The 18,950-nt window shown below is 47.1% G+C and overlaps 1 protein-coding gene across 1 annotated transcript; it reads right to left on the bottom strand.

The window, feature by feature from the left end:
* Positions 1–3,724: 3,724 nt before the first annotated feature.
* ZNF703 (zinc finger protein 703) lies at positions 3,725–6,401 on the bottom strand. The gene is made up of 3 exons (XM_015819757.1): positions 6,320–6,401; positions 6,105–6,280; positions 3,725–5,248 (listed from the first exon to the last, which is right to left on the bottom strand). Exons 1-3 carry the CDS (start codon positions 6,399–6,401, stop codon positions 3,740–3,742), a joined length of 1,767 nt encoding a protein of 588 aa, XP_015675243.1. The 3' UTR covers positions 3,725–3,739.
* Positions 6,402–18,950: the final 12,549 nt, after the last annotated feature.

The following is an 18,950-nucleotide window of genomic DNA, read 5'->3' as shown; positions in this document are numbered from 1 at the left end:
ATTAGCTTCTGGGAGAAGTGTCGATATGGCAGTAGTTTTTCAAATGCTTGAAAAATTATCCAGGTTGAAGCCTCCTTACTACAGTACAGGGAGAGAACTCGTAGTTCTCCAGATGTTGATGGACATTCAACTCCTAGCACTCTTCATTACTGGCTACCCTGACTGAGGCTGCAGAAAATGGCATTTTAGCAACATTTCAGCAGCCTTCAAATTCTCCACTCTGAATTAAGCAGCCTCAAAAAGAAAGAAAGAAAGGAAGGAAGCAAGGAAGGAAGGAAGGAAAGAAAGAGAGAAAGAAAGAAAGAAAGAAAGAAAGAAAGAAAGAGAAAGAAAGAAAGAAAGAAAAAGATCCCGTTCTGGTAAAGAGCAAATTTATGACCAACTTACAGCTGGGTCTACTTTGTGGTCCCTGCCTACCTGCTCAGGAAAACAAAGAAAAGATGGAGATTGTCACAAGCATCCTTCAACTATGGTAGAAGATACTCAGTCCTGCAGTCTAACTCCTGGCAGAAGATCTACCAGGTAGGGGCATTAGCAGTTGACTTCCAATACACCTGGATTGGAAAAGCCGTTTCTTGCACAATGCACAAAGCAGACGGGTATCATGGGAGAAGTAAAAGAACACCCAAGCAAAACTTATTCAACTGACTCACCACTGGATATCCCTAGTACTGAGTCCCTTCAGTCAAATGCAAGTACTTTCCTATTTCCCACAGGCCAGGCACCCCAGAGCTGAGGCTTGCAAATCATCCCCAAAAAGTCCCAGTTCACCTATGGCATGGAAACCACAGGGATGGTCTATGGAGATCCTCAGTCATCCAGGTCATATAGATGTCCCAAAGGTGCTTTTTTCAAAAGGCCTAACTGGACTTTTGTTTTTCCCTGAAGACGTTTCACTTCTCATCCAAGAAGCTTCTTCAATTCTCCACCATTTAGTAAGAATGGGAGAAGCTCCTTGGATGAGACGCGAAACGTCTTCTAGGAAAAACAAAAGTCCAGTTTGCCTTTTGAAGAAAAGCATCTTTAGGACAAACCCAAGGGTTACGCTGGGGGAAAAGGCTGACTTTGCACATCCCAATGTGCTTCAGTGCAAAAGCCAACTAGTGCCGTGCGAAAGGACACCCCAACTGAGATTTTAAAACCTTGCGGAACGATCTGAGACTTGGGGCAATGGATCCAGAGGAGAAGGAGGAGGAAAAGAGAAAAATATATACTGTACATATATCCCCTCCCTTCGGAGTTCTCAAGATGGATGAAGCTGGACTCTTAAAAAAAACCCAAACAAACCTGAATTAAAATCGTAACAGCAGAAAGTTAAATCCTTCAGCACTTTGGTGCCTTTGGGAAAAATGTGCCAAAGTCCTGATAATAAAACATATTGTTCTTAGCACGGTGTCTTTATCCATAAATAACCAGAACAGCATTCTCAGAGGATGCAAAAGCGTTTACTTTTCTCCGCCACGAGGTGGTGCTGCAGCCTTTCCGCGCTCCATTTCCCAGGGAAGGTTTTTTTCAAACTCTGTTTCTCTCCCCCCCCCCTTTTAAAAAGTCTTNTTCAATTGGTATATATTTCCTATAACGAGAACTCGCCACTCCACCGAATAGAGTTAGCTCAAGAGAAACACTTAGCGGAGAGAGAGCAGCTGCAGGCAGACTTTACCCATTCAGCAGAATGAAGCATTTCAGATTGCTGAGGTGGCAGTTGCGGGCTATAAGGAACACAAAGTGGTGCAGGCACATTGCTTTGGAACACACACCCCCCCCTGTCCCTTCTGATCTTTGCAGAAAGAAAGGTAGCACACCAGAGACAAAGGTATTATGTGGATCTGTCCTGCTGGGCCAGGGGCCCAAATGCTTCTCCTTCCCCTGCAATTCCCGATCGGAACAATCTTGCCTCGGTTTCCCCCACGGAACAGGCCAGACTCACAAGCGGCCTTCCCTTCTCAGAATGGCAGGCCGAATCAGCTGTGCTTGCCCAATGCACTAAACCAGAAACCACAAGCGGATGAACAATAGGCTGGCTTGATGACTGGGATCTCTCCACTTCCACCGGTTCAGTCAGTCCTCTCATTTAAAAACAAAGGACTTGGTTTCGTGGTTTTTGGCCATCCTTTGGACTGTCGTCTTTGAATTTCCAAGGCCCAGCCAGCCAGCCAGCCACCCAGCCAGCCAAGGGGAAGGTGTAAACGCAGGAAGGCGAAGGGAGAATGCAAAAGAGCAGACGCGATGGGGTAGATATAGCAAGTATTCATTTATTAACAAAATAAGACTTACCAGGAGGGAAGAGTTCTATTCACCCCAAAAGATCTGCAGCCTTCCGTGCTGCAGTTAGTTCTGGAATTTGGGGAGGGGGGTCGCCGCACCTTAACAGCTGTTCCATTCCCACAGGTCAAGAGAAAAGTGGGCGACAGGGTCGTTAGGAAATAAGGGCAAGTGATTTTTTTTTCCCGTTGGTTGATGGTTGGGGTTTTTTTTTGGTATGTAGATTGGAGCCTACAGACAAAGATAGAGAGGCCCCCAAGGGCCACTAGCTAGACTTGCCGATCCAGCTTGAAACCAGACTGAGCAAAAGGTTCTCCAAGTTCCTCATTTGGCGTATAAAAGAAAGAATCTCGTTCTCTTCCAGTCCCTCAAGGATGCTTGCTAATTTCCTTAAAATTCGGGTCTTGTGAAGAGAGAGAAAGCAGGGTGGGTGGGTGGGTGGGTGGAGTGGAAGGAGGGGAGAGAACAAAAAAGAAAGAAAAAGAAAGAAAGAAAGCCAAAGCAAAAATAAAATAAGTGTGAAAGATACCCCACTGGTGGAAAGCTTGCACGCCCCCTTTTTTTTATGGGAAGGGGCTTCAGTTTCACCCCGAAAATTCCAGTGCTTGAATGCTCTCCTTTTTGTTTAGGGCCTCTCTGCTCACTCTTGAGAGCCCAGGAGATTTGGTTTCCGCAGAGGAGGCAGGAGAGATGGGTTCTATGCGGTACCCCAACCAAGCTCTCAGCACCGCCAGCCCAATGCCAGCAGCATCCCAGTCACAGGGTGAGTCCAAACACCACCCCTCCTTCCTTCCGCTTCCGCAGTTACAACAAAGCCTGCCATTAATTTCCCAGCCAATCTGACTTCTTTCTTTCTTTCTTTCTTTCTTTCTTTCTTTCTTTCTTTCTTTCTTTTCCTTCCTTCCTTCCTTCCTTCCTTCCTTCCTTCCTTCCTCTCTTTCACAAGACAAAAAACAAAAAACAAAAACCCAACTTTCCAGTTACTATACAAAAAGCCAAAGAAACCGAAACCAAGAATAGAACCAAACTTAAAAAAAAAAGTGTGTGTATGTGTGTGTGTGGTGGGGGTAGAAAAAAAGCAGGGAGAAGGACGAAAAGCATTTTGCTGAACATCATGCCAGGTGCTCCCTGCGGCTCAGAGCAAAGCTTTCTTTAAAAACAAAACAAAACAATATTTAAAGGGGGGGGGCAGAAAAGACAAGGAAACTTTCCCCTACCCCACCCCACCCCACGGACACAAACATTTTGCTTAAAAAAAAAAAAGATAAAAGAGTGGGTCAGATTTTGGAGAGGGTGGGTTGCGGGGGGCGAGGGGGGGGGACACAGACGTTTTGCATACCATTGATTCATTGGTGTATTAATGCACTTATTTTCCCAGCTTTAAGCTAACATACAGGAAATAAATACACACTCCGTGGAGGCGAGGCCGGGTCGCCAGAGAGGGCAGGGCAGGGCAGGGCAGGGGGGGCCGCTGGAGTTACTGATATCCAAGTGCAGAAGCTGAGGTTAGTCTTTGGCCATAAAGGGCGTAGGGGGAGTAGTAGGGTCCAGCTGCAGGCAAGGAAGCCACCGGCAAGGACCCGGCCGTCGGCAAGTGGCTCTTGCCGTAGGGATGGTAGCGGTTTAGTCCCAAAGTCTGCGGGCTTCTCAACGACAGAGATCCGGGTAAGGAACCGGGGCTGCCGGGGCCGGCAGGCGGCAGGTGGAGGTGGCACGACGCCCCGGAGCCCAGCCCCGAGGTAGGGTAACCAGCCAGAAGTTTTTCCGCCCCGGGCAGAGTCGTGTGGGTCCTTAAATGAGCCAGCAGTTCCTCGGAGGTGGCGAACCGCTTGTCGCAAGGTCCGCCGGCCGAGACCCAGTTGCATATGTGGGGCAGGGCGTCGTTCTGCAGCATGAAGCCGTAGGTGTAGAGCGAGTGGCCGGAGAGGCCCGTCGTGGCGCCGGAGGACAGGGCGCCGTGGAGCGGGTGGCTGGGGTAGACCAAAGGGTAGGCGCTTTTCAAGCTGCCCGGGTCGTGGACGCAGCTGGAGCAGTTGCCCGTGCCCAGGTGGGAGGCGGTGTGGTAGCTCAGGCAGTAGGGGTCTCGGCATAATCCCTGCATGAAGGAAGGCGGCGAGGCCCCCGTCAGCGGGCTGGAGCTGGGGGGCTTCCCCGGCAGCCCCAAAGCCCCCGGCAGCTGGCCGCCGCTCACCAAGCCGCCCTTCGTAGGATCCAAGCCGGGCACGAACTGGGAAGGGTAGCCCGCGTACGCGCCCACGATGGAGCCGTGGTAGCCGATGCCGGAGGGGGGCAGAGGGAAGACCGAGTGGCCCGGCTTGTAAGGAGACACCGGAGCCACGTGGCCCGCCAAGGCCGGAGGCTCCGACTTGCGCCCAGAAGACGGCTCGCTTGGCGCCCCGGGCTCCACGCTGCCGGCGCCCGAGCGGCTGCTCCCTCCGCCGCCGCCGCCGCCGCCTCCTTGCGCGCCGTCTGGGCTGCCTTTGGCCGCCATCTCCGACTCCTTCTTGTCGTCGGGGCCGCCTCGGCAGTCCGCCTGCTGCGGGGAATTGCCCCTGGAGCCGCCCGGAGAGGTGGAGGAGGCGGTGGACGAGGACGAGGCGGCGGAGAGCGGAGGGAAAGGCGGGCAGGCGGCGCTGGGCACTCGGAAGCCGTTCTTCTCCGCGCCCGGCCCGGCTTGGCTCGACGGGAGGCTGCCGTCCTTCCGCGGATCTCCTCCTCCGCCTCCTCCGCCGCCTCCTCCTCCGCCGCCGCCGCCTTTGGAATAGGGCTTGAAGCTCGACTTATCCTCGGCCGGCGCGTCGCCCAGTTGCTTGGCGAGGGAGCTGCCGGCTCCGGCCCCGGAGGCGCGGCCGCTCGACTCCTTATCCGGCCCAGACAGCCCGGCGGCCGCGCCGGCGTTGAGTTTGGAAGCGGGCGGCGGATCCGGCTTCCCGATCTGCGAGCAGGTTTGCGCCAGCAGCGCCAAGGGGCTCTTCTTCGCGTCCAGCTGCGGGGAGGAAGGAGAGAGAGAGAGAGAGAGGAAAAGGCGCGTGAGAAAAGCCGGGCGAGGCGAGGGGGGTCCCGGGGCGCCCCAGACCCAGCCCGCATCTCCCGAGGGACGAGAGTTTTCCAGTCCGATGGCTGGAAAATTCCCTGCCACCCGTCCGTCCGTCCCCCAACCTAGGAATTGCTTTTTTTTTTCCCCTTCCCCGCTTCTCATCCCCGCTGTAGGGTCATCCGCGCTACGGGTTGGGCGCCTTCCGACGTGCAGCCGCGGACCCCGGAGTGGGAGTCGGAGGACAGAAGTCCTCTCCCCCCGCCGCCCAAAATGGGACCTTTTCCTCTCCCCGGGCTCGTTTGATATCAACCCCCCCCCCCTGCAGGCGCCCCTTTGCACCCTCCTTTTCGAAGCGGTAGAATGAAAACGGCGGCGCAAAGTTGGGGAAGAAGGTGCCCAAGACCGTAACGCACCTTTCTTTCTTTCTTTCGTCCGCCCCCCTCCCCACCCCCCCACCCCCAGTCCTTGAGCCCTTGCCATCCGCAGGCCAGCCAAGCCAGCTCGGGCTTAAGGCTGCCCCTGTGCCAGCCGTCCACAAAAGTGGGGCGCCTGCAAGCGGGGTACAGAGAAGTCCCCGAGCTAAGGGGGAACGGAGGTGGAGATGGAGGGGGGGGGCTCCGGGAAGCGCCTCGTAAAGGGCTGGGGGGTGGGGGGATGGGGGGGGGGGCTCCGCCGCCCCGGGGAAAGCAGTTGGGAAGGCGCGCCGTGGCCGAGAGCCGAGGGCAGAAGCGGCGGCGGCGGCGAGAAAAGGCCCGGGCTCTGCGGGCGAGCGAGCCGGGGAAGGCGGCTCGGACTTGGCACTGACCTCGATGGGGCTGACGGGCGTGGAGGAGAGCGGCTGCAGGTATTCCGGGTGCAGGAGGTGGCCGCTGTGGGCGCTCAGCATCTTCAGGATCCGGATGGGGAGCCGGTTGGCCTGGCGCAGGGGGTCCTCCGGGGACAGGTGCGAGAGCGCCGGGCACGCGGCTCCGGAGGGCTGGGCTGACCAGGCGGCGGCCGAGCCTTCGCCTCCTCCTCCGCCGCCTCCGCCGCCTCTTCCTCCTCCGCTGCTGCCGCTGGGCGATGTCCTTGCGTTAGATCCAGCGGGCGAACCGCCGCTCATTTGGGGGAGCGAGCCGGGCAGGGCGGGGGTGGGGTAGGGCAGGGCTGGGGAGGGGGGAGAAGGGGGGGGAGAGGCGCGGAAAACCGGGCCGGGCGCGTCGGGGAAGCGGCGGCACCGGCGGCGGCACCGGCGAGGACGACCGCACCGGCCCCGGCGAGAGACGGAGGGGAGGAGGGAGAGAGAGAGAGAGAGAGAGAGGAAAAAAAAAAAAAGTCCTTCCTCTCCCCGAGCCGCGCGTCTAATAGCTCCGGTCTGCAGCGCACTTCAAAGGCACCGGCCCTGCCCACCAATCGGGGACGTGCCAAGGAGCTCGGGGGCGGGGCCGTGGGCCGGTGGGAGGGGCTTAGCCCCGGGGAAAGAGGAGAAAGTCACTTTTGAATCCCCTCCTCCTCCTCTTCCTCGGGAGCGCCTCCTTGGCATCTCCGAGGCCGGCGCAGCGACGCCTCCCCGCCGGCCTGGGTTGCGCGCTCTGCTCTGTCGCCTGCTTGGCGCAAAAGGGGGTCCCGATCCCGCGGAGGGGGAGCGGCTGGGGGGGGGATAGGAGAGGCCGTGTGGCAACAGAGGTTGGGTGGCAGAGTGATGATGATGATGATGATGATAATAATAATTAATAATAATTATAATAATAATAATAATAAATAATAATAGTAATAATAATTATAATAATAATAAATAATAATAATAGTAATAATAATAGTAAAAATAATAATAATAATAATAATAATAATAATAATAATAGTAATAGTAATAGTAATAGTAATAGTAATAATATAATAATAATATACAAAGAAATAGAAAGACTGTGGCAAAAGCAAGCAAGGGTAGTACCAATAGTCATAGGTGCCTTGGATGCAATCCCAAAACAACTGGAGCACCACTTGAACACCATCATTGGCATTGACAAATTCGCTATTAGTCAATTGCAAAAGGCGGCCTTACTAGGAACTGCTTCCATCCTGCGACGATATCTGTAATACCATCAAACATCCACATCTGCCTATCCCAGGTCCTGGGTAAGGACTCGATAGGTAGACAAAATGCCAAATCCAGTCTGAACATCTGGCTGACTATGCGATGATCAATAATAATTAATAATAATAATAATAATAATAATAATAATAATAATAATAATAATAATAATAATAATAATAATAAAGTTGGAAGGGACCTTGGAGGTCATCTAGTCCAACCCCCTGCTCAGGCAGGAAACCCTATACCAGGGGTAGGCAACCTTCTGGGAGTTGAAGTCCACAAGTCATAAAAGAGCCAAGGTTGCCAACCCCTGCCCTATACCAGTTCAGACAGATGGCTGTCCAGTCTCTTCTTAAAAACTTCCAGTGTTGGAGCATTCACCACTTCTGGAAGCAAGAGACCGAGTGCCCAAACTGCAACCCAAAACCCACTTATTTATTGCAAAGTGCCAGGGCTGCATCAGCATTGTGGTGCCCTCAGGGTGGGGGGCAGGTGTGTATGGCCCACTGGGTCGGTGTGGCTGCAGTGGTCACGGCAGACTGGGTGAGTGTGGCTGGGGCCAGTCCCTTGCCATCTCCGGGGCATCCCTGGGGGGGCGGGCAACTCCGCTTGCTTGCTCACTTCCTGCCCTGTTGGTTCCAAACGCCACGTGCTCGCTACTCTGGCGAACTCTGCTGGGACAGCGGCACGCGTGCCCACAGAGAGGGCTCTGAGTGTCACCTCTGGCACGCGTGCCATAGGTTCGCCACCACTGGTCTATACATAGGTTGTACATAGTATGTTTAGGTGTATGTCGTGTATGCGTTTCACTTTGAGAGCGGGCAACTAAATTTCATTTTTGATGTGTGCCCTTGTGCCCACAGTAAAAAAAAAAATGACAATAAAGGTTGTCTTATTTTATCTTCTCCCTTGCTCCCTCCAGATCCCGAAACCTCCATTCAGATGCGTTCTACTCTCTCTCCCCCCCTATACAACACACACATACACACCTTAGTACACAGGAGAGGCACACCCAAACCCTCGCTATTTGGCATAAGGGAGTGGAGAAAAGGAACAGGAGTTGTGTGCTGCTGGCTTTTTCTGCTTCCTCTCCAGGTGAAAGGTGTTGGATTCAAAGGTATTCCTAGCCCAGGAAGCTAAATTTTCCAGGAAGCCAAATTTGGTCATCTTTAATTCCAGCCTTAGATGTGGGCTCACCAGAGGTGACTTTTGGGGTAATCTGTTGAGCCTGTGGCTGGTGGATCTCAATAAGGGCCACCTTCATCCACCCCAAATTTCATTTTATTTAACTTACTTTTATTAGATTTAGAAAGTTGCCCAACTCCTTAAAACTTAGTTAGGTTTCCCTCTTTGGTAGATTTCCTTATCTTCCTCATGATCAAGGTGGAATCTTGACTTAATTGCCTTATGTTACTCATCCTCATCCTGTAGCATCTGTTTTCCAGGATCCTCTCTTGGCTATGATGCGTCAATTATTCATGTCCCCCCTTTTGTTAGAATGCTGGACCACTTCTCAAAGCTAGAACTTTTGCTCTACCTTACCTGATGCTACTGTGTTTTTAAAAATTAGTTACAATTGCCTAAATTCTTCACAATGCTTGATATGATCCTAGGGTATCCACACCATACATTGGATGCGTATTGTCATCACCAAATATTTTTTTTTTCTCACCATTGCTCCTCAAGAAAGAAGACTGAAGGACCTCTTCAGGAGTGGTCACTGTGCACTTTTCCATCATTTCAATTAATCTTTATTACAGTCACAGCATCAGCAAAGCTTTCCGTATGTTGAACTGTTTCATCATTGGAACATCTGGAGGTCCACCACTTTGCCTTCAAAGATGTTTAAATGCCAGGGTTGGAGATGCATTTTTGAGAGTTAGTTCTTGCACTTGACAGGAATAAATAATAATAATAATAATAATAATAATAATAATAATAATAATAATAATAATAATAATAATAATAATAATAATAATAAAGTTGGATGGGACCTTGGAGGTCATCTAGTCCAACCCCCTGCTCAGGCAGGAAACCCTATACCATTTTGGACAAATGGCTGTCCAGTCTCTTCTTAAAAACTTCCAGTGTTGGAGCATTCAATAATAATAATAATAATAATAATAATAATAATAATAATAATAATAATAATAATAATAATAATAAAGTTGGAAGGGAACTTGGAGGTCATCTAGTCCAACCCCCTGCTCAGGCAGGAAACCCTATACCATTTCGGACAAATGGCTGTCCAGTCTCTTCTTAAAAACTTCCAGTGTTGGAGCATTCAATAATAATAATAATAATAATAATAATAATAATAATAATAATAATAATAATAATAATAATAATAATAATAATAATAATAATAAAGTTGGAAGGGAACTTGGAGGTCATCTAGTCCAACCCCCTGCTCAGGCAGGAAACCCTGTACCATTTTGGACAAATGGCTGTCCAGTCTCTTCTTAAAAACCTCCAGTGTTGGCGCACTCACCGCTTCTGGAGGCAGGTGGTTCCACTGGTTAATTGTTCTAACTGTCAGGAATGAGAGTTGCCCAAACAGTAAGCAGATCAGACTTGTTACTTCCTTCACAAAAGAAGGAAACTTGAGCACTTTACACTGAAAACGCACACACACACGCACACACAAGGAAATGGACCAGAGTTTTTTGTTGCCCTAAAATTAATGAATACTATTAACCAGCACTCCTAGGTGCTTGATTAACTCTTTCTGGTCTTGATTGGAAGGAGGAAAGTGCAACTGCAGAATTATCAGCTCCCTCGCCACCCTATTTCCCTTCCAGTAATAAACTACAGAGCTATTCAATCTAATCAAAAGGTAACATGTAAAGAAGTCTCTGTTGAGTCAGGCTCAGTTCCTGGGAACTGTAGAGACGGGCCCAGGTTCTTTTCATGATAATTGATACAAAACTGCTTTGATCTTTGTGGCTCTGGGAATGGTTTCCTCCCCCCCCCCTTTCAATTTCTCAGTCCACCTCACAACTTGGGGTGGTATTTCATCAACTACCAGCGGAAGTCTGATTCTGCTTTTTTTTTTTTTTTAAAGCTGCCAAGGTTTAAATATTACAACCGTATCAATGGTCTCTACCAGAGGCAATTAAAAAATTCCAGCAAACTTTATGATTCCTCAAATAAGGACATAGGGACAAAATAAGAATTCAACCAGAGCTGCTGCTCCTCCTCCTCTTCCTCCTCCTCCTCCCTCCCTCTCTCTCTCTATTTTGTAATAGTTTTCTTCTTATTAAGTGGGTAAGTCCGAAGGCAAAAATAGGAGTGGGGTCTCCTTTATGTTCCTCCCATCTCCTCCCTTTCTCCCACTAGACCAGGGGTCTGGGGAAAAATATCTTTTAACAGGTTTCTTCTCTCAAGAAGGCTGTAAATTTATGTTGAGGTTCACATGAAGCCAGCAGGTCCTAAGTCATCCAGCTCTCAATTTACATTTTTGAAAAATGCAAGCATTATCTTTTTTTTGGGGGGGGGCGCTACTAACTTCCATTAGCACATAACAAGTCCAGAGAAAGGACAGTTGGATTTAAGAAGCCAGGGATGACAGAAAAATCTGTACATAACAGGGAAACGAAAAGACACCAAACGCTTTGTCATTTATTTTTTTTTTTGTAGGCCAGTATGAAATTCTTCAGGGCTGCAAGGGAAAAAGTAATCATGGCTTTCCAGATAATAATTCAGCAGCAGAGATAGAATCAAGTAATGGTCAGGCAGATTGATGAGCATTGCAGACAAGCAGAAAGAAAGCACGGTTGGCCTCAAAAAAGCATTGCTACAGGAAGAGCAAAAATATCAACATAAATCATCCACGTGGACTAGACATTTTTGAAGAAATTCAGCTGGGAGATACTTTACTGCATGAACCATCTCCTTGAAAGAAGACTGCAAATCAACGGAAGATCTGGTGAAGATCAGCAGACCTTAATCTCCTACCTTCCTTCCATTATTGTAAGTGGGGCTTGTGGTGGGGGGAAAATTAGTTATTTCTCACTATCCATCTTCCTAACAAGAGCGCTCCTGTTCAGTAAGCCAGCCGCATTTCGTGTCATGGTTTGACATTCCCTTCCCTTCGGACCAAGGGAAATTTTCATTTCCTTGTTGTGTACAGATTTTTTTATGGCATCTCTGGCTTCTGAAAGCCAACTGTCCTCTTTATGTGGTAATGGAAGGTTAGTAGCACCCCCCAAAGATAATTCTTACATTTTGCAAAAATGTAAATTTAAGGGCGGGATGACTTTGGACCTGCGGACTTCACGCGAACCTGATTTTCTTTTCTAAATATGTTCAGTACTATTGTAGCTACATAATAATAATAATAATAATAATAATAATAATAATAATAATAATAATAATAATAATAATAATAATAATAATAATAATAATAATAATAATAATAAAGTTGGAAGGGACCTTGGAGGTCATCGAGTCCAACCCCCTGCTCAGGTAGGAAACCCTACACCATTTCGGAAAGATGGCTGTCCAGTCGCTTCTTAAAAACTTCCAGTGTTGGAGCATTCACCGCTTCTGGAGGCAGGTTGTTCCACTGGTTAATTGTTCTAACTGTCAGGAAGTTTCTCCTTAGTTCTAGATTGCTTCTCTCCTTGGTTAGTTTCCATCCATTGCTTCTTGTCCTGCCTTCAGGCGCTTTGGAGAATAGCTTGACTCCCTCTTCTTTGTGGCAGCCCCTGAGATATTGGAACCCTGCTATCATGTCTCCCCTCGTCCTTCTCTTTGTTAAACTAGACATGCCCAATTCCAGCAGCCGTTCCTCATATGCTTTAGCCTCCAGTCCCCTAATCATCTTTGTTGCTCTTCTCTGTACTCTTTCTAGAGTCTCAGCATCTTTTTTACATCGTGGTGACCAAAACTGGGACTGGATTACAGGGTGGTGTTGGCGTCATGTTTATGTTTCAAACATTTCAAAAACTATCTGGAGTCAATAACATACATAGACACAAATGAATACATAGAACAGAGGTTCTCAGCCTGTGGTCTGCAGACCCCGGGGGGAGGGGGAACGCAATATCATCACAGGAGGTCTGTCAAGTCTTGAAGAAATGTTATTATTTAAATCTTGAGTTATGTCTTGGGAGTCTGAGGCCACAGTCCATGGCCTCAAAAGGTATTTAAAGGAGATCCATAGGGAAGAAAAGGTTGAGAACCGTTGACATAGAGCAGTGGTGGTGAACCTATGGCAAGTGTGCCAGAAGCGGCACTCAGAGCCCTCTCTGTGGGCACGCGCGCCATGCCCCGGAGATGGCAACCATCCTTCTTCAACCAGCCGTCCGCTAACTCGCCGAGGTCCCACGTGGCCAGATGCATCCCAGCACCCATGCGCTCACTGGCCTCTGTGTGCGGGGGCTGATGGTGTCAGGCAGCAGCTGCCCCGGCTCCTGCCTCACCTTGCCCTGTGACAATGGCACTCTGCCTCGCCTTGCCTTGCCTCACCCAGCAGGACGAGCCTCCTACCCACCGCCCCACCTGCCAGAGACCCCCTGGATCTCCCCCAACCCTGCTCAGCCCCCACAGGCGTCCCTCCCCAGGAACCACATCAAGGTGATCACGCCCACCTTGGCCACACCCACCCAGTCTGCCATGACCACCACAGCCACGCCCATCCAGTGGGCCACACCCACCTGGCACCCAGCGATAAATAAGTGGGCTTTGGGTTGCAGTTTGGGCACTCGGTCTCTAAAAGGTTCGCCATCACTGACATAGAGAATAGAAGCAATAGTGCAGCATCCTATCCATAATGGGAGGATTCCTTGTCCCAGAAGAATTCCTAAATAAGTAGAAATTGACCACCACCACCCCTCATGCCTAAAATAAGAGGGCATTCTGTGGATGCCCAGATGTGGTCCTATTCTTGCTTCCTGCTTTGGAAGAAAATGAAACAAAGCACAGTGGGGGGGGGGGTGGAGTGTAGGAAGAAGGTGGGCCTTAAATTAGCCCGGGAGGACTTGAAGAAATAGCACCATACACATCTTCAAGCATGAGTTCCACTAATGGGAGGAACAATAAAGGTGGATGTCATTTAATGACTCCTCTGCTTAGCAACTGTATGAACTTACGATGGTGCTGAAATAGTAGCCTTGTGAGTGGTCCTCGCACTTAATGGTTATCACAGCATCCCTGTGGTCATGAGATAGAAATCCAGGTGTTTCACAGCCAGTGCTCATTTACAAGCCTTGCAGCATCCTGTGGTCGATGTGATTGCCATTTGTGTGCTTCACAACGGGCTTCCAACAAGCAGTCAACGAAGCAGTTGGAATAAAATTGCAAGCGGTGTTCATGTGAGGTCTCACTGAACACCCCAGGGTGACTCATTAATGACTGAACGGGAAGTGACATTGTAGGTCCAATGCAGATGCATGATTTTTCACTTAGTGACTGTGTCATCAGTCACCCTTGTGGTTACTAAGTGAGGACTACCTGTATTGGATTGGAACCAGATTTAGCCACACTTGGTTTCCGACCCCACTAAAAATTCATGGAGTTGAAGTCAACCATTTCTGCGGATCTGCTCTGAATGTTGTGTCTGATGCCAACCCATCATCCTCAGCATTGGCAGGATGACATCTGGAATTCTGTGCTTGGTAGAATTTCTTCCTAGTGGAAGTTGTGGGAAAAACCCCAACCATTTCTTTCGACAACATTGCTTCAGAAAGATTCTTCGTATCTCATATCGGGACCACAAGTAAATTCTACAAAGAAGTAATTCCTAAAGGCTCTCTGAGATAGTGATAGAATGAAGAATGTGCTTTGTTGAACCTGTGTTCTGCATGAGTAAGCAAAGTCCAGCATGGATCACAGTCAATTGGGTACCAGGCCATGGTGGCACGGTGGTTAGAATGCAGTATTGCTGGCTAACTCTGCCCACAGCCAGGAAGTTTGATCCTGACCGGCTAAAGGTTGACTCAGCCTTTTATCCTTCTGAGGTTGATAAAATGAGGACCCAGATTGCTGGAGGCAATATGCTGACTTTGTAAATCACTTGGGGAGGGCTGCAAAGCACTGTGAAGTGGTATATAAGTCTAAGTTGTATTGCTATGGCTACCATCATATGGTTGGCGAAAAAGAGGCCAAAAAAATCCTGCTAACAAACATTTCAGGAAGACCTGAAAAATTTCAACTTTAAATGGAAGATACCAAGACTGTAAATGTGGACTGAGAACGGTGGAGTAACACTTTTAGCCCAAGGTGCTTGGGACAAGACATGATGGTGAGGATGATAATGAGGGTGGAAGTTGTGATGATGGGGGGTGGCAAGGTTTCCATCTTCTCAAACCTTTTGCTTTCCTTTTCTCTTTTCTCTTGCTCTGAAAGGGACCCTCTTTGTGATGGTTCAGTCGTAGGTGGTTTTGAGAATCACAGGTTCAGTCAGATGGAGGTGGTAGGGACCGGAGATATGGATTGATCCAATCTGTGAGAGAGCCAGCAGGAAAAAGGAAAAGGAGGGGAAAAATCAAAATCACATTTGGGGTGATGTCACAGCTGCGTTGTAATAAAAACACCTAACAACGACTACAAATGCAGCCCGATCTGGAATAAATTACCCTCTGAAACCTCAGTAAACCTGTCACCGTGATTGGCGTGGCAGGCCAGTAACAGACTTCTAATTCAGATTGTCTGACAGTTTCCCATTTCCTTTCATGTCCTTCTAAGTGATGCTGTCGGATTTGCCAGTGGAATGTCGCTTGGCCATTGCTGGGCTGAGAGGGAAAGAAACAGGCTTCTGGGTGAATTTTCCCAACGGTGAGTCGATATTTCACAGAACTCTTTCCAAACTTTCCATCCTAAGGTTTCTTATCTTCCTTCCCCTCTCCCCCCGCAATCATGGAATAAAAGTTTTGGGTTACAGCTACCTCAAGAGGGGAAAAAAAAAGAGCCCTCAGAGCAGAGCAGAGCAAGTGTATAATTAATCATATTAGATGCTGACGGATGCTTTAGTTTGCAACAATATTGGTACTATTAACTATGTATGGCCACTCATTACAGCCACTGCCCACGTGGCTGGATTCTGGGAAGAGAGCTTGGCATCCCTTCTCTTAGCCAAGGAGGCTTGTCGGCATCAAGTACCACTTCCCCAACCGTCATCCATCACCCCTCATGTCTGATGTGTCAATTCCATCTTTGGAGATCTTTCCCAAGTCAGACAACAAGCCTTTATTTGAAGTGAATGGCAAAAGGGAAATGGATACATACACACACACACACACACATAATCACCAACAATATTTGTAGCTCAGGGTTGAAATGAGGGGTCCTGTTCTCTGTGCTTGGCTATTTTCTTGCAGACGCTTCATTACCACACTAAGGAACATCATCAGTGGTAGAAGAGAGTGGGGTATTCTGGGAGAAGCTGAGGCCATTTTGCTTCCTAAATAGAGCTGTCCAAATTTACCCCCCCCACCTCCACCCTCCCCTGAAAAAAAAAGAAAGAAAAAAAAAGGAGAGGAGGAATAATCAAACCAAAGTAACCGTCAACAGAAGCTGTGACCCATATATTTTAGCCACAACTCTTCCAACTCAGACTAGTGTCGGCTGGAGTAAAATGTCATCAGAAGATCAAAGATGAGCTGATGAATATTTAGGGAAATTGTTGCTGCGACTGATATTGTTCCTTGAAATACGTACAAGTAGCCCTTGACTTACAACCACAATTGAGCCCCAATTTTCTGTTGTTCAGTGAGACATTTGTGAAGTGACTTTTGCCCCACTTTATGACAGTTCTTGCCCTGGCTGTTAAGTGAATCACTGAAGTTGTTAACAACACGGTTGTTCAGTGAATCCGGCTCCCCCATTGACTTTGCTTGTCAGAATGTCGCAAAAGGTAATCACGTGACCCCGGGACACTGCAACCGTCATAAGTACATGCCAGTTTCCAAGCATTCGGAATTTTGATCATGTGACCACAAGGCTTCTGCAGCGGTCATTAAGTATGAAAAATGGTCATAAGTCACTTTTTTTTTTTTTATAGTGCTGTTGTAATTTCGCTCACTAAATGAACTGTTGTATCTGTATTCTGCTTGTGTGTTTTTCCCCTCAGGGATAAATTCTCTGGAACCCCTCCCTTTTTGTTTTCTGTTTTAAAAACTTGAATGATTGATAGAAAACATCCTTTTTAAGGTCCCAAGTTCAATCCCTGCGTTCTTCAGGTAAGCAACGGGGACCTTTCCATGCTGGAAACTCTGGAGAATCGCCAGCAAGTAATGGAGACACATTACTGTGAACAAAAGCGGTCAGCAATGTAATTCTTAGTCGTTAAGGCGGATGATGTTTTGTAAATTCTGGGAAATTAAAAAAAGAAAAACAATTGAAAGTGCCATTAAAAAAAAGAGACTCTTCCCCCCCCCTTCCTAAAATAGAGACAAGCGTGATTTATAAATGTTGCTCAATCTTAACTCAACAGAACATAAGGTTTTCCCCTCTTCAACACTCTCAGGCTCTTTGGAATAATCTTGTATTGTGATTTAATAACTGATTGTCTAACTCTTGAGAAATGGCTGCAAGGATGAGTAGACTCGGAGCAGGAGTTTGCCTATTTTCCTGCACTGAAAAAGTGCTGTTTACATTTCTCAAGCCTGTAATTTGAATGTAAAAAGCCTACATTGGCTAAATGGTGCATTCTGTTCTCAAAATGGCTTTCTTCCATCTTCCAGGACTGCATATGCAAGGTCCATGCAGGTTGCGTGCAAAAGTCACAATTTTATTCTATGGCAATTAAAGCTGACCAACATTAGGAAATACGTCATGGGGAGAGACAAAACTGCCTTTCCCTATATGGAGTCATCCCGATCCAAATTATGGCTCAAAAAGTATCGCTCGATATTTGAAATTATTGGACAGATCAATACTTTTCATTCAAGTCAAGAAAACCGATCAACTGTCCCAGAGTTATTTCAATATGTTGAGTTTCTCCCTATGCTACTATTTATTGGTCTGGTGATTTGCATAGTGAAAAATCAATGGAAGGAGAAAAAAAATAGCCAGTGACGTAGGATACAGAGAGAAGAGAATGGTGCCGAAGGGCTTAAATGAATATTCAATTCCTGATCCAGTCAAAGTATTAAAAAAAAAAAAATCTGAATATAAGTCACGTGTTTATTTGTTCGGGGCAAATGGACCTTGATTATGGGGAAAAGTTAGAGGAAATTTAATTTTGGGGCTGGGTCCAGATGGACCTCGTAGTATGCAGTGCAACTGATTACTTACAGAGCATCTAGATCTGTGTTTTTCAAACAGTGTTAACTTCAGTTTCTGAAACTGACTTCAACTCCCAGAATTTGAAGTCCACCCAATATAAAGTTGTCAAAAGTTTTAAAAACACGGATGTAAATGACACATTTCTGTAGCTAACTGGCCATATTTTAACCCCCTTTTTCCATCTTTCATCTGAGTGAAAGGTAAAACATCTGGGTGTTTAGGTAAAAAAAGATTCAGAATAAGCATCATTTGCTAAAAGTGAAGATCTACTTTGATGTTCAGCTTAACTCAAGCTTAAATAAAAATAGTACAGGTAGTCCTTGACTTACATCCACAATTGGGACCAGAATTTCTGCTAAGCAAGGAGGATGCTAACTGAGTCATATCCAATTTTATGATCTTTTTGCCACAGTTGTTAAATAACAACAACAACAACAACAACAATTGCTTCCATCCTGCGACAATATCTGTAACGCCATCAAACATCCACATCTGCCTATCCCAGGTCCTTGGTAAGGACTCGATAGGTAGACAAAAATGCCAAATCCATCTGAACATCTGGCTGATTGGGCGATAATCAATAATAATAATAATAATAATAATAATAATAATAATAATAATAATAATAATAATAATAATAATAAAGTTGGAAGGGACCTTGGAGGTCATCTAGTCCAACCCCCTGCTCAGGCAGGAAACCCTATACCATTTCAGACAAATGGCCATCCAGTCTCTTCTTAAAAACTTCCAGTGTTGGAGCATTCAATAATAATAATAATAATAATAATAATAATAATAATAATAATAATAATAATAATAATAATAATAATAATAATAATAATCCCACAATGCCTTTCACAGAAGAGCATGGACATCACTTTCACATTAATTTTCATGCTGCACAAAATCCCAGAGTTCTACAACCTCAGTTATGAAACTCACCGAATCGCATGCACAGGTTGACCAACCCACTGTTTGTATGCTCAAAAGTACCACCGATTGGGACAGGGAAAAAAAAGATGGAATTGTCTACAGTGGGACAAAAATTAACATCATATATAAAAGTAAGGAATATAAATATTTCAGGTTTAAGGCATTTGGAGCACAGAATGGCTCTCTTGACAGTTTGGAGCACAATACAAAGCAGATTTGTTTTTCTATTTTTTTTTCTAGTATCTTGCCACTCATTCAGTAGTTGTGTTAAAGAGTTTCTAGTTGTTCAGATGACTTTTATGCATATGGTTTATTACATGCTTATTTTCTTTTACTGCTGCGTAAAATGCATGTTTATTACTGCTTTTGTTTTACTTTCATTGTTACACCTGTACCCTTTATGCCTTTTTTTTT

The sequence above is a fragment of the Protobothrops mucrosquamatus genome, unplaced genomic scaffold (genome assembly GCF_001527695.2).
Source record: "Protobothrops mucrosquamatus isolate PMUCROS unplaced genomic scaffold, P.Mucros_1.0 scaffold977, whole genome shotgun sequence".
Classification (NCBI taxonomy): domain Eukaryota; kingdom Metazoa; phylum Chordata; class Lepidosauria; order Squamata; family Viperidae; genus Protobothrops; species Protobothrops mucrosquamatus.
Note: the sequence above shows the minus strand (reverse complement) of the source record. Positions and strands in the feature narration are given on the sequence as shown.